Raw genomic sequence first — 14,498 nt, 5'->3', positions numbered from 1 at the left:
TTGATAACAAAAATATTTTATTGACTGTCTTGAATATTTTACAAAATAAATAATAGCCATTTCTTTATTGGCCCTAGGGCCTATATAAAAAATTACAAAAGACATCGATAGAAAAGCAGGGAAAAAACCACAGAAAGGAATTCATACATTTACACAAATTTACAGCAGTAAAAAATGAGGTAACAAGAAAATTTTAGTAAAGAATGATTCCCCCAAAGTGGGGAGACTTCCAAAGGCTGCTCATGGAAACCTTGACCACTAAAGCAAGTGGCCTCTCTTCATTCTCACCCCTCAGTCTATAGATGCATGCTCAGAGCAGGTCCAATCACTCAGACCATCCTTGCCACTCTCATCTAACTTTCAATAAATTGCTGGAGGGCAGCACTTCCCTCTGAATGAATGAATGTCTGACTGGGGAGGTGAGTGAGTGTGTAAATGCCTTAAATGAATTTAAATGCACAGGCCTGGCTCAGCTACCCTGTAGAATTAGACAGGTAACAAACAAAAGCTTTCCATAGATCAGGTACCAGTCAGTCTCAGGTAACATTGGTTTCAAATTTGGTTCCAGATTTAGAGAAAGGGCTAGCAATTTCACAAGGTGTGGGTAAGTCGATTGCATTGACCCTAGTGCTCAACTGGCACTTACTTTACCAATCCTGAAAAGATGAAAGGCAAAGTTGACTTTGGTGGAATTTGAACCTAGAACATAAAGTTGACCTCAGCAGAATTTGAACTGAGAATGTAAACGTTTTACCTGGTGTGCAGTCTCAGGTAATATTACCAAATGGAATAAAGTGATGAGCTGGCAGAATTGTTAGCATACCAGGCAAAATTCTTTGTGGCATTTCATCCATCTTTATGGTCTGAGTTCAAATTCTGCTGAGGTCGAGTTTGCCTTTCATCTTTTTGTGGGGGTCAATAAAATAGGTACCAGTTGAAAACTGGGGTTCATGTAATTGGCTTACACCTCCCCTAAAAATTGCTGGTCTTGTGCCAACATTTGAAACTTATACTACCAAATGGAATTCCTCACACCTGATAACTGAACTGATGTAAAAGCTGTGTGGTTTTGTGTTACAGTCATGACCATGTGTGATTTAGGGGCAGAGGCTCTGTAGTTAAGGGGCCACAGGCAAGGTTATAAGATTTAAAGATACAAGTACAGCCATGTGGTTTATGGGTACAGGCATAATTGTATGGGTAAGAAGCATAATGACTGTGGTTTAATCACACAGGCATGACTTTATAGTTAAACGGCACAAGAGTAGCTGTATAATTTAGGGGTCCAGACATGGCTGGAGTGCCATTATTGTTGCATAACCTAGTTTATTTTGCAACTCTATATTCTCAGATCTGATGCCACTGTGTGACACTTTTGAAAAGGTGTCTTCAAGCACAGTCATAGGTTAACAAAGTCTTGTAAATAAAATTTGATAGATAGAAACTGTGTGGAAGCCTGTTGGAGAGACCATTTCTATTCTTTTAGCTTCTATGTTTGTCAGTGTTGACCGTACACCTGCCTGTGTATATACAAATCTGGCTAAGATTGTTTTGCAGAAGACTGGCATTTGGCCATGCATGCAAGTCTCCTCATTCCACACCTCAGGTGTTTATCAAAGCAAATGGCCACGAACTTGGGCTCATACAGCTTAGCAAAAGGTATTGCTGCCAAAATGCAAAAGAATTTGAGCAGATGCTGCGGAGTATCTCACTCTACTGTCTAATTAATATGTCTTCTAATACAATCCTCTGGATTGGTGCTTTTTCCTCAACTCCTGAAAAGAGGTAAAGCAAAGTTGGACTCAGTAGGATTTGAACTCAGAGCACATAGATTCAGAATAAACTCTGCAAGGCATTCTGTCCAACATTCTAATGACTGCCAAGTCACTGCTTTTGGTTGTTTTTTATGAGGTAGAATTAGCCTTTCACTCTAAAAACAGATCACAAATGCTTACTTCTGTGCTTACTTCTGTGCTTTAAGGAAGCCATTACAAAAAAAAAAAAAAAAAAGAATCCAATGTACTCTTGCCCAAATACACAAATGTCTGAAGCAAATTTGAAGCTAAAACCCTCATAAGATGATAATCCAACAGATCATCCACAACAGACATTTTGATTTAACAAAATGAACAAGGGCAGTGGATTGGCAAAATTGCTCAAGCTTGGGACATAATGTGTTTTGATAAAATCTGCTTTTTGTTCTGCTGGCTATGATGACAAGTGTTCCAGTTAATCTGAACAGCCTGCTCAAGAAATTAGCAAGCAAGTGGCTGAGTACTCCATGGACACACATACCCTTCAAGTAATTCTCAGGAGATTCAGTATGACCCTGAGGATGTAACAAGGTTTCATCCTTTGAGTGACAGGTATAACTCCTTTTTGTCAGCTGAGTGGACTGGAGTACCATGAAATGAAGTGTCTTGCTCAAGGACATGACACGTTGCTGGGAATTGAACTCATGACCTTATGAATGTGAGCCAAGTACTCTAACCACAAAGCCAAGTGCTTTCACTGTGAAAACTTAAGCACCTATTAGGTAGCTGGGGTTAATCTTAAATCACTGTAATCTGCCCCTAAAACGAGACACCTTGTAGATGTGTTAAGAATTGATATATCTTGTGGATTAGCAGATTAAACCACTTCAGTAACAGATGTTGTTGCTATGGCATAAGTATATGTGTTTTTTATGCAAATGCCACATATACCTATGACTAGTATACTACCCACAATTCCATACAAGACTATGAGGTACCAAAAGGTATAAAAGAAAATATAGGGGTGGCAATAATGTTCTGATGTGATGTCCTTTACTTCCACGACTTTGTTAAACTTGAACACTGTGATACTTCCTGTAAAAAAAACAAAACAAAATAAAACACTTAAATAATCATAATAAATAGAATAGAAATCATCATCATCATTTAACATTTGCTTTCCATGCTGGCAAACTGGAGGGCTATACCAACCTCAGTTACCTGATATGACATGTTTTCTATGGCTGGATAAACTTCCTAATGCCATACACTTTACAGAATGTCCTCTGTGCTTTTATTCATGGCACTCCCACCAGCAGGGTCACCAGTGCTTGCCATCCCTGTATTATACTAAATGTATGATACATAGATGGCATTCGGCCTCATAAAGGAGATGATAAAGGACTGAGACTTCTGATGGTTCGCTGTGCATGAAATGACACATCAAGCTAAGTAAAACTGGCCATCCATGCATACAGACATGTCCTCAATGTTCCTCTCTCAGATGAGAGGTTTTTCTCTTGAGGGCTTACAGGTGCTGGTGTCATGTAAATGAGGAAATCATGTGACAGATTGGCATCCCGTCCAAGCTGGGATGCATTCACCTGAGCAACCAGGAAATCGACCGTAGGCTTCTAACAGATATAATGTGGACTAACCTAAACAGCAATGACCACAACTAAAGCAAAGTCCTCTCAATGCAACACCATTAATTCAAGCTTTATATATAAAGCAGCCACTTGGCAGAATCATTAGCATGACAGGCAAAATGCTTAGCAGCATTTTCTCCCTCTTTATGTCCTGAGTTCAAATCCTGCTGAGGTCAACTTTACCATTCATCCTTTTGGGATCAATGAAATAAGTATCAGTTGAGCACCAGTACCCCCACTCCAGAAATTACAGGCCTTGTGTCAAAATGTGAAACTAATATAAGCTCTATAGACAAACAAGAATATTTTGCAGTTTCATTCTTCATTCTTCTTCGTTAATTTCAAGATATTTAATATTTTCATTTGATTTTTTCTTTGTTGTTTTTATTATTTTTATGCTGCTGGTGCTTAATTCCAAGAAATCAATATTCCACTATTTTAGCCTCAGAGAACTGAACTCTCCTCCTTCTGCTTATTAACCAAAATTCCCTCCTCCGCCAACCACAATCACCAGCAACATCACCACCATCCTCCCTCCACTCCTATGGATACTGTTTGAAACAAGAACAGACAAACCATTTTTATTGTTAAAACTTCCTATTATATTCTATTCAATAAAAATCGACAATTAATTCTTAAGCTTGGAATACTAGAAAATATTCTTATATTTTAAAGAATTAAATAGCAAATTTGCTATTTGTTTTTCTTGTTTGCTTGTCACTGTTTATATTTTTATTTTAATATTATTTCAATTTTTTTTTTGTTTTTAGTTGGTAGTGTTGAGTGATGGTGGTGGTAGTGGGGTTTTCCTTCTCATTATTTATTTTATTTATATTAATTTAATTATTTCAGGTAAATTCATTATTGCCAAAACTTCATGCAGAAATGACAGTTATTGATCACAGAATATTTTTTTAAAAAATTAAAAAAAAAAAAACAATAATTAAAATAAATTAAAAAATATAAATGTCTTTCAGCATACATTCTTCATCAAAAATTTTAAAATGTTTTTTGTTACTTTTCGTGATTTTATTTTATGTAAAATTCATTTTTTTGGTTTATTTATTTATTTATTTATTTATTTATTAACTCAACTTCTACTCTATCCCAATACTGCACCAACATATTTATGTTGATTTATGAAATTTTCATTTCATTTTTTTCATATAGTGTTGTATTCTTTTTATTTTCTTCTGTTTTTTCTCTCCTTCCTTTCCTTATCAAACAAACTTAAGCATACACTAACTCACACACACACACATATATATATATATATATATATATACATATATACTGACACACACAGATATTAAAGTGCAAACATTTCACACATACATACAACACAGTTAATCTTACATACATACACATACATAAGCATTCACATAATTTAAACCCTATTATCTCCCTTATACAAACTACACAACATATAGCTATCTATGTCACATCTACCTCTAATTATATATATTTATATATATATATATATATATATATATATATATATATATATATATATATATATATATATATATATATATATATATATACATATTTACACACACACACAAGTGATGGGTAAAGGGAGTAACAGACCTGCAAGCTTGTAGGAAGTTGTATGTATGTATGTATGTATGTGTGTGTGTATATATGTTAATGTATATATGTATATATATATATATATATATATATATATATACATACATGCGTATGTATGTATGTATATATGCACATGCGTATACATACATATATGTATAAGAATACGTAAAACAATTTTTGTTGTTGTAATTGTGTATGTATATACATATGTATGCATATGTGTATGCATTTATAGATACACATATACATACATACATTACATACAATACATATATAGAGCATATATACATACATTGCATACATACATACATACATATACTTGCAATAACAACAACTACAATGCTATAACGAAACCAGTATATATATATATATATATATATATATATATATATGCATATGATATGTATGTATATGTGGATGGGTATAATATATATATGTAAATGTGTATATATATATATGTGTGTGTGTGTGTGTCCATATGGGTGTGTATAATATATACACATATATGTATACACTCCTACACACTCACAGATCTCTCACTTCAGTTTATTACTGTCCATATTTTATTGTGTAAACAAGGCTTCATTACTAACGAGGGAGCCCTAAATGGCTTCTTGACAATTCCTGTTTTATATATATAGTAAACACATTAGCAACACACACACACACATATATGAATGAATAGCTACAATATACATATAGACAAAACTCTAATATACCCCTATGCATCTTGTGTGTGTGTGTGCATGCGTGTGCACGTGAGTGATTTATATTATCACTCACACATGCAGAACACATACAAATATATATACACGCATACACTCATGTATGCACCATGGTGTATCTATATACTACAATATTATTATATGAATGAATATATGAATGCATATATATATATATATATATATATATATATATATATATATATATATATACATATATATATATTTGTATGTATATATATCTATATGCATGTGTGTGTGAGTGTGTGTGCATATAAGTACATCAAAATAACATTAACAAGAGTATTGCTAAGATACCAGAGATTATATATCACATACACACATCATTACTTGAGCTTCTCTTGAGCGTGTATATATGTATATATATATATATATATATATATATATATATGTGTGTGTGTGTGTGTGTGTGTGTGTGTGTGTGTGTGTGTGTGTGTGTGTGTATGTATGTATGTATATATACACATGTATATACGTACATATGTATGTATGTATATACACATATATACGTACATGCGTATGTATGTATGTATATATGCACATGCGTATACATACATATATGTATAAGAATACGTAAAACAATTTTTGTTGTTGTAATTGTGTATGTATATACATATGTATGCATATGTGTATGCATTTATAGATACACATATACATACATACATTACATACAATACATATATAGAGCATATATACATACATTGCATACATACATACATACATACATATACTTGCAATAACAACAACTACAATGCTATAACGAAACCAATAATAATAATAAAACACCCTTGAGCCATCAACTGGCTTGTAAGAAGAAGGAGAATAAGAAGAAAAAGAAAAAGAAGTAACGGAAAGAAAAGAAGAAAATGAAGAAAGGTATGAAAAAACAAGCAAGACAGGAAAATAATGAATAAGAAGAATAAGAATAATAAAGAGAAAGACAAAATATATTGAAATTGAAGGAAAATATAAAGAAAAAGAAAAGGAAAAAAAAGAAGTAGAAGCAAAACAAAAAAAAAGAAAGAAGGAAAAGAAGAGGAGTAAATGGAGATAGGAAAAGAAAAATAATTAAGAAGAAGATATTAAGTGCCAATAATTCTTCAGCTTGTGTTTCAGTACAATCATTTAGTCTATTAAGATGTCAGTGGAATTTCCTGAAGATTGAGACAATAAAATTTTTGGTTCTTCTGATGAAGAATTGTTTTATGAGAGATGGTTGATGGAATCATTATTGCTGTCATTCCCTCTCATCACTTTAAGTTGTTTGAGATTTGATATGTAGGTATAGAGGCTGGTATAGCTGAGTGGTTAAGAAGATGGGTTCTTAACTATAAAGTGGTGGTGAGTGTTTCTGGCTCAAGTCTACCGAGTGGCATTTTGGGAAAGTGCTTTTTTTTTTTCCTTTTCCCCATAACCTTGGGTTGATACATGCATTGTGAGTGAATTTTGTGTAGAAGACTGTGTGGCAAAGAGCTCGCTTCCTAACCACATGGTTCTGGGTTCAGTCCTACTGCATGGCACCTTGGACAAATGTCTTCTGTTATAGCCTTAGGCTGACCAAAGCCTTGTGAGTGGATTTAGTAGACAGATCCTGAAAGAAATCTATAATATATGTGTGTATGTGTGTCTATGTGTTTGTTCACCACCTGTGCTTGACAACCAATGTTGGTGTATTCACATCCCCATAACTTAGTGGTTCAGATAGAGCAGGGGTTTTCAAACTGTGGTCCGCAAGGACAAGACAGGGGGTCTGTGGACAGCAAATACTTTTTATTGGCAATTTGATTTTATATATGTTTTTTAATCAAAACCTTTTAATTGACAATAAACCTATTTTTTAAATACTGTTAAATAAATAAATGTAAAAATATATGTTAATTTAAGCAAATATTTATGTATAAATTTCATAAGCGTTTATTAGGGGGTCCCTAAGGTAAAGCCTGAAATATAAAGGGGTCTGCAAGTCAAAAAGTTTGAAAACCCCTGAGATAGAGTATAAGTAGCAAGTTTAAAAAAAAAAGTCTTAGGCTCAATTTATTCAACAACAGATTATTCAAGGCAGTGTCCTGGCATGGCCACAGTCTAATGACAGAAACAAGTAAAAGATAAAGATATATATATATATATATATATATATATATATATATATATATATATATATATATATATATATATATATATATATATATATATATATATATATATATATATATATATAATATATATATATATATATATATATACATATATAATATATATATATATATATCATCATCATCATCATCATCATCATCGTCGTCGTTTAATGTCCGCTTTCCATGCTAGCATGGGTTGGACGATTTGACTGAGGACTGGTGAAACCAGATGGCTACACCAGGCTCCAATCTGATTTGGCAGAGTTTCTACAGCTGGATGCCCTTCCTAACTCCAACCACTCAGAGAGTGTAGTGGGTGCTTTTACGTGTCACCCGCACGAAGGCCAGTCAGGTGGTACTGGCAACGGCCATGCTCAAAATGGTGTATTTTATGTGCCACCCGCACAAGAGCCAGTCCAGGGGCACTAGCAACGATCTCGCTCGAAAATCCTACGTAGGCCAGTCAGGCGGTACTGGCAACGGCCACGCTCAAAATGGTGTATTTTATGTGCCACCCGCACAAGAGCCAGTCCAGGGGCACTGGCAACGATCTCGCTCGAAAATCCTACGTAGGCCAGTCAGGCGGTATTGGCAACGGCCACGCTCAAAATGGTGTATTTTATGTGCCACCCGCACAAGAGCCAGTCCAGGGGCACTGGCAACGATCTCGCTCGAAAATCCTACGTAGGCCAGTCAGGCGGTACTGGCAACGGCCACGCTCAAGATGGTGTATTTTATGTGCCACCTGCACAAGAGCCATATATATATAGAGTGTATTTTAATGTGTATAAGGAACCCTTTTTTTCTCAAAAATCAGGTTAAAAAAATATGGGTGTTTCTTATACATGGATAGTATTATAATCACTTACAAAATCTTTTCTCCAAATTTTAAACCCCAAAATTCAGGGGGATCCTTATACACGTTAAAATATGGTATATATATATATATATATATATATATATATATATATATATATATATATATACATATATAAATGTATTCTAATCATCATCATTTAATGTCTGCTTTCCATGTGAGCAAAAGTTGGATGATTTGATAGGAGTAGGTGACCCAGAGGAGTGAATCAAGATATGTATGTATATACACACACACCTTGGTATGCATACAAATGTGTGTGTGTGTGTTTATGTATTTATGTATGTATTTATGCTCTGGTGTTTTGCGAAATTTTTTCTGGAGAACATTATTTTTCTTTGTGGTTGGATCGTTGATGACCTCTTTCTAGCATATAGGATGTCCACTTAGTGGTCATCTCTTCTTATATATATGTATGTATTTATATATACATACATACACATATATATACATATACACACACACACACATATATATATACGCACACACACACGTATACACATATATACATATGATGTGTAAGAGTGTATGTATGTACATGAATGCAGTGTTTTAGTGTGAGAACATCTGTGTGCATGTGTGTGTGACTTCCTGTCACGTGTTTATGACGTCATAATGTCGATAACGTTTCTCGGAGATTTCGGTTTCAAAAACCTTCAGTCTCTTTCAACCTTTCGTGGTGATTAGAGGCTAGGAAATATGTGCGTCAGGGGACGTACCCAGGCAGTTGAAGACTAGAGTGAAGTGAGAGTCATCTTCACCTTGTTTTCAGTGTTTGTAGGGGTGTTTTATGCACCTTTAAGTTCTTAAACACCCGATGTAACATGCTGGTTGGTCGTATAACATAGTTACAAGGTGTACGGTAGTGTCACTGTAACCGTATGAACTTTTAGCCAGGCGATTCCAGTACAGGAAACCTGGGGGGGGGGGGCAACCAGAAACACTCCTCACTATCCTTAAATTTCGGCAGAACTATTTATTTTTGAATAATTCTGTGATTGTAAAAAGAGATAATAATGTTAAATAACAATGAAAAATGACGAACACGAAATACTTTTTTTAAGTCTTCTTATTTCATTACGTATATAATGCGTTATGTATATGACTCATATATAATATAAACCACATTGGTTAAATGTTTACATCTTGACTCGGAAACGAAAATCCCCCCCCCCCCCAAATACTGGAATGGGTGTAAAACAATGTGTAGGAAACGAATATGAGAAAAAAAATGCGCGCAAAGCAACAGGAGGGTGGAGAGAAGACTTCGGAAAATTCACAAGATCCGAGCTTTTCCCTCATAACTTTTAGGAAAATGGTGTTTTTTTCCCCCCAATGAAATTATATATATATACCTTTGAAACGACATACATTACGACTACAAAGTAATTTGTGGAGAAAATCTTGAGGTGAGGAGAGGACTTTCGGAAAATTCCCAAGATCTGAATTTTTCCTTGTTATATTCCGAAATCACATTCAACTTCCTACAGATACCCTGGCGTAGTACTACTACCCTACGTAGTGTTTATTTCTACCCACTTTCAATAATTTTTAGTGTTTTGGCTTCAATTTTGTTTCGTTTTCAATTATTTTTACGCTTTTTTAACCCTTTGTCGTTATTGTCATTCACTCGTTATTACTTTATCCATCCATCCATCCATCCATCCATCCGTCCGTCTGTCCGTCTGTCAATATATGTAGGTAAGTTTGTATGTATATGTGTGTTAGATACACACACATGCCCTCAAATCAGCATAAAATGACTGAGTCCACGAAGTACATCTCCCCAGCCACCTCAGAGATTTAATCTTGTCCCCTCCGCCAGGCAAAAGCATGCTTGCTCCGATCCATCACTGCTCTAAGAGACAGACTTCTCTTCTCAGCCAACCTGATTGCACTGAAGCAGAAGGACAGATACATCCGTTCGATTGCTGAGTGCAATGTCTTTTGTTAACTTGTGATCAGGATAGCATATAGATTAGTCAGGGATGACCTGAATGAGACACTTAGCTCTGTCCAACTGGGGGTGGGTGTCAAGTGTGGATGTGAGACTGCTGCCCATGCTACCAGAGACTTCATCCAGCATCTACCTCCTTCATCACCTCATGTCTGTTGAAGTTGGGTTTAAAAAATGTCTTCAACAGCTTTAGGTTGGAGATATGTTTAAGATGTACTCCCTCATTACACCCACTTACATACCTCTCCTAGGGAACAAACAACTCACTCATGGCTGCTGACAACAGGATCACTTCTTCTGAAGGATCTACTGATGAACCCCAACCACAGACTCACACTATGCCAACTCATTTCACTGCCTCTTCAAATATAAATATACCCTGAGCTTACTATTTTGTCTTTCTTCAACATGTTTACTAGGCTGCAACCTACCCTGCTAACAATATTCACACCTATAACAAGCATTACACAATGTTCACATCTGCAACATGCTTTTAACACCTGCTGCAAACCTTATACAATATGTACACCTGTAATAAGCATTACACAATGTTCACACATGCAACAAGTTTTTAATAATATTCCTGCCTGTAGCTAAGTATTAAATAATGTTCACACCTGTTGTGAACCTTACAAAATATTTACACCTGTAATAAACAGGAAGCAATGTTAACAGTTGCACCAAGCTTTTAACAATATTCACACATGTTACAAACACTAGCCAATGTTTACACTTATAACAGAACTTACAATCACACCTGTAACAAGCTTTTAACTATATTCACACTTGTAACAAGCGTTTAACATTAACACCTGTAACAAGATTTACACTATCTTCACACCTGTAATGAGACTTACATTATATTCACACCTGTAATAACACTTACATAAGCAATCTCAGTCATTATAAATCATAAGAAAAAATATTCCTTACCTACAATGAGCCATATGAAGAAAAACAGAGAGAGTATGTCACCCAGCACTTTGAACCGTTTCTTGTATCTTATGTCTGTGAAAAAGGGGATTTCTTTATCCAAGGTGAAATAGTTGAATAAGGAATACATTATGAAGAGTGACAAGGTGCAACCATTTATTATGGTGAATACTGGCACGAAAACTTGTCCTGGACAGGAATGGCAGAAGTAACTACCTGTAATGAGATGAAGAGGAAGGAGAAAACAAAGAATAAGAAAACAGTCTGCTGTAGTAGAAAAAATACAACAGTAAATGATCACATGTAATGAGAACTGGATTATTTACAACATAAAACAAAAAGGTCCTGGGTAAAATGAGATGAACCACCTTGAATATCTCCAAAAGCTGGCCTGTATCTGAAGAAGGTGATGCTCTGTGTCTGTTGGGATTGGAAGGACATTGGAAGGATTATAAGCTACTTCCACCAATTCAGATGTTAAATTCCAAATTAGACCAATTAAAGGAGGTAATTGATGAAAAAATGTTCAGAATTAGCCAACCAAAAGGGTGTTTGTCTTACACCAGAACAATGCTAGACCGCACGTTTTTACACAGACCTGTTCTGGAAGGGTCTTCTTGTCTGTCTTTGTATCATCCCATCTTTATAAGAGGCCTTGTGCCTAATAAAAGAAATCAGTTCTGGGAAGGTCAGATGAAGCTGCCTCAAAGATGGCGAGAAGTACTGGAACAAAATGGGAAATATATGGTTGTGTAAAGGTTTGACCAGCTATTTGAAAATTGTTAGTGAATCTTACGTAAAAAAACGCTATGGACTTATTTTACTAACCCAGAATATTACTTTATTTTATTCTTTTACATGTTCCAGCCCTAAGGTTGTGGTCATATATATATATGTATATATATATATATATATATATATATATATATATATATATATATATACACACATTTACATTCATATATATAATATGCTATGCACAAAATTTGACATAGTTTCAGACAAACTAGTTCTTTTCATATTATTCTATTATATCTGTTGAACAAACGAGCAAACAAACAAACAAACTCTTTCTTTATTCCTACTGCACCCAGCAATGACCTTATTTCTCTAGGAACAGACATAAACTTCCTGTTGAAAAAAAGAGTTCATAACTCCAACTAAAAACATTTGTCTCCCCTTACACACACTTCCTGCTTAACACAAAATTTTAACCCTTTTTTTAAACCTAGCACAACTCTCAATTCTCATGCATCCTTATTTTTCCAACCATTATATACATGAATTACCATTGAACTTCAAAAGCTCAAAGACAATATAATGTATTGGTATATTTATTTTTTTTATATATTATATTTTTTTTATATATTATTTTCTTCATTTTGTACTTTGTAAAAAACATTTTCATTCTCCCTCTTCTTGAAAATTTGCTTCGCAATGAAAGCCAGTTAGAGAAATCTTTATTAAAATATGCTTCCAGTTTAGCATTCTGCCTTATTATTATTTTTCATTTTTCTATTATTTCTCCACGTGCGGTTAACACAACCCCACTATTTACTTATATATATATATATATATATATATATATGTACATACATATCTGTATATATACATACATACACATATATATGTATATGTACATAATAATAAATCTCCGAACGAGGTATAAACAGTAGCTGCACGACAACGTGGAGTATATTTGCCACTTAAATGCGGCTAACCACTAAGGGTGAATGCTACTGTAGCCTGTAGCCCCAGGAGTACATCTCCTCCAGCTGGGTATTCACACACTTTCTGTGCCCTATCAGTATCACTAAAGTTACATAAAAATACCTTGAAATACTAGAGAGTAAATGTATTCAATAAAATCGCCATTGGCTTCAACCGCAGTCTCCAGAGGACTTCAGAATTTTCTGCAGCTCTTCTGGACAGTCTTCTTGCTTAAGTTTGTGAATGCTGACATAATCCTTGCCTTCAGTTCATCTTTGGTGTCACAAGGAGTTTTGCTGGTCGCTCACTCAACTGCACCCCACACATAATAATGAAGGGAGTTGCAGTCGGGGGAGTAGAGTAGCGAGATGTTAGGGATGATGTGGTCTGCGAAACTGACAGTCATGACTGTGTTCATCTGCTTGTGTGGCATGGTGCAGAGCCCTGTTGTTAGGCATAAGGACCTCCAGCAGCCACCCTTTTGATCCAGGGCAACACTACCTTCTCCAGGCACTTGAACCAAGCCTCCATGTGGGAAGATGAATGGAGGCATAACGTCGCCATCACTAGTAATCACTCCAAACACCATGATGTTGAGTGGATGTTTGATTTTTATCACTCTTCACTCTTGGTACATGTCTTCAAATTGACACCCAAACACTCTGAACTGGGTGTATTAGAGCTTCCAGTACAAATGCCAAGCAATACAGCATGTCGTTTCTAAAGTTCTGGCAGAGTGAATTGTGTCATGGTGCTGTGTTTCTTGCAGATGCTGCTCAACTGACCCTACAATACTGTGTAGGCGACAAAATCAAAAACAGTGTGCATGCACAAAATTAAAGATATAAAACAGCATCAATTTACCATCATACACTGTATATATATATATATATATATATATATATATATATATATATATATATGTACACATACATATATATATAGTACACACACACATATATATATATAGATATATACACACACACATATACACATAGTGTACATGTGCTTGTGTGTATGTGTGTGTGTCTAAGGTGTTTTATATAGCACTTTTGATATTAATATTTAAATCTGTTGGAAAAAGTCTGTCAAAGACATGCCTGAAGACAGCCATCAGGAACTCTGTTGCAGACATTTTATGACACTG

The 14,498-nt window shown here is 34.9% G+C and overlaps 1 protein-coding gene across 2 annotated transcripts in view; it reads right to left on the bottom strand.

Annotated features, from left to right (window-relative positions):
* The window catches only part of LOC106872774 (uncharacterized), a 32,278-nt gene continuing 17,780 nt past the window's right edge, over positions 1-14,498 (bottom strand). For both annotated transcript variants that reach the window (XM_052972471.2, XM_014919874.3), the window contains 2 exons: positions 11,642-11,857; positions 1-2,849 (listed from right to left, as the gene is read on the bottom strand). In XM_052972471.2, coding sequence (XP_052828431.1) covers positions 2,632-2,849; positions 11,642-11,857 — 434 coding nt within the window. In that variant the 3' untranslated portion in view covers positions 1-2,631. The remainder of the gene's footprint in view (positions 2,850-11,641; positions 11,858-14,498) is intronic.

Source organism: Octopus bimaculoides, chromosome 13, assembly GCF_046866305.1.
Source record: "Octopus bimaculoides isolate indiv1 chromosome 13, ASM4686630v1, whole genome shotgun sequence".
Taxonomy (NCBI): Eukaryota; Metazoa; Mollusca; class Cephalopoda; order Octopoda; family Octopodidae; genus Octopus; species Octopus bimaculoides.
Note: the sequence above shows the minus strand (reverse complement) of the source record. Positions and strands in the feature narration are given on the sequence as shown.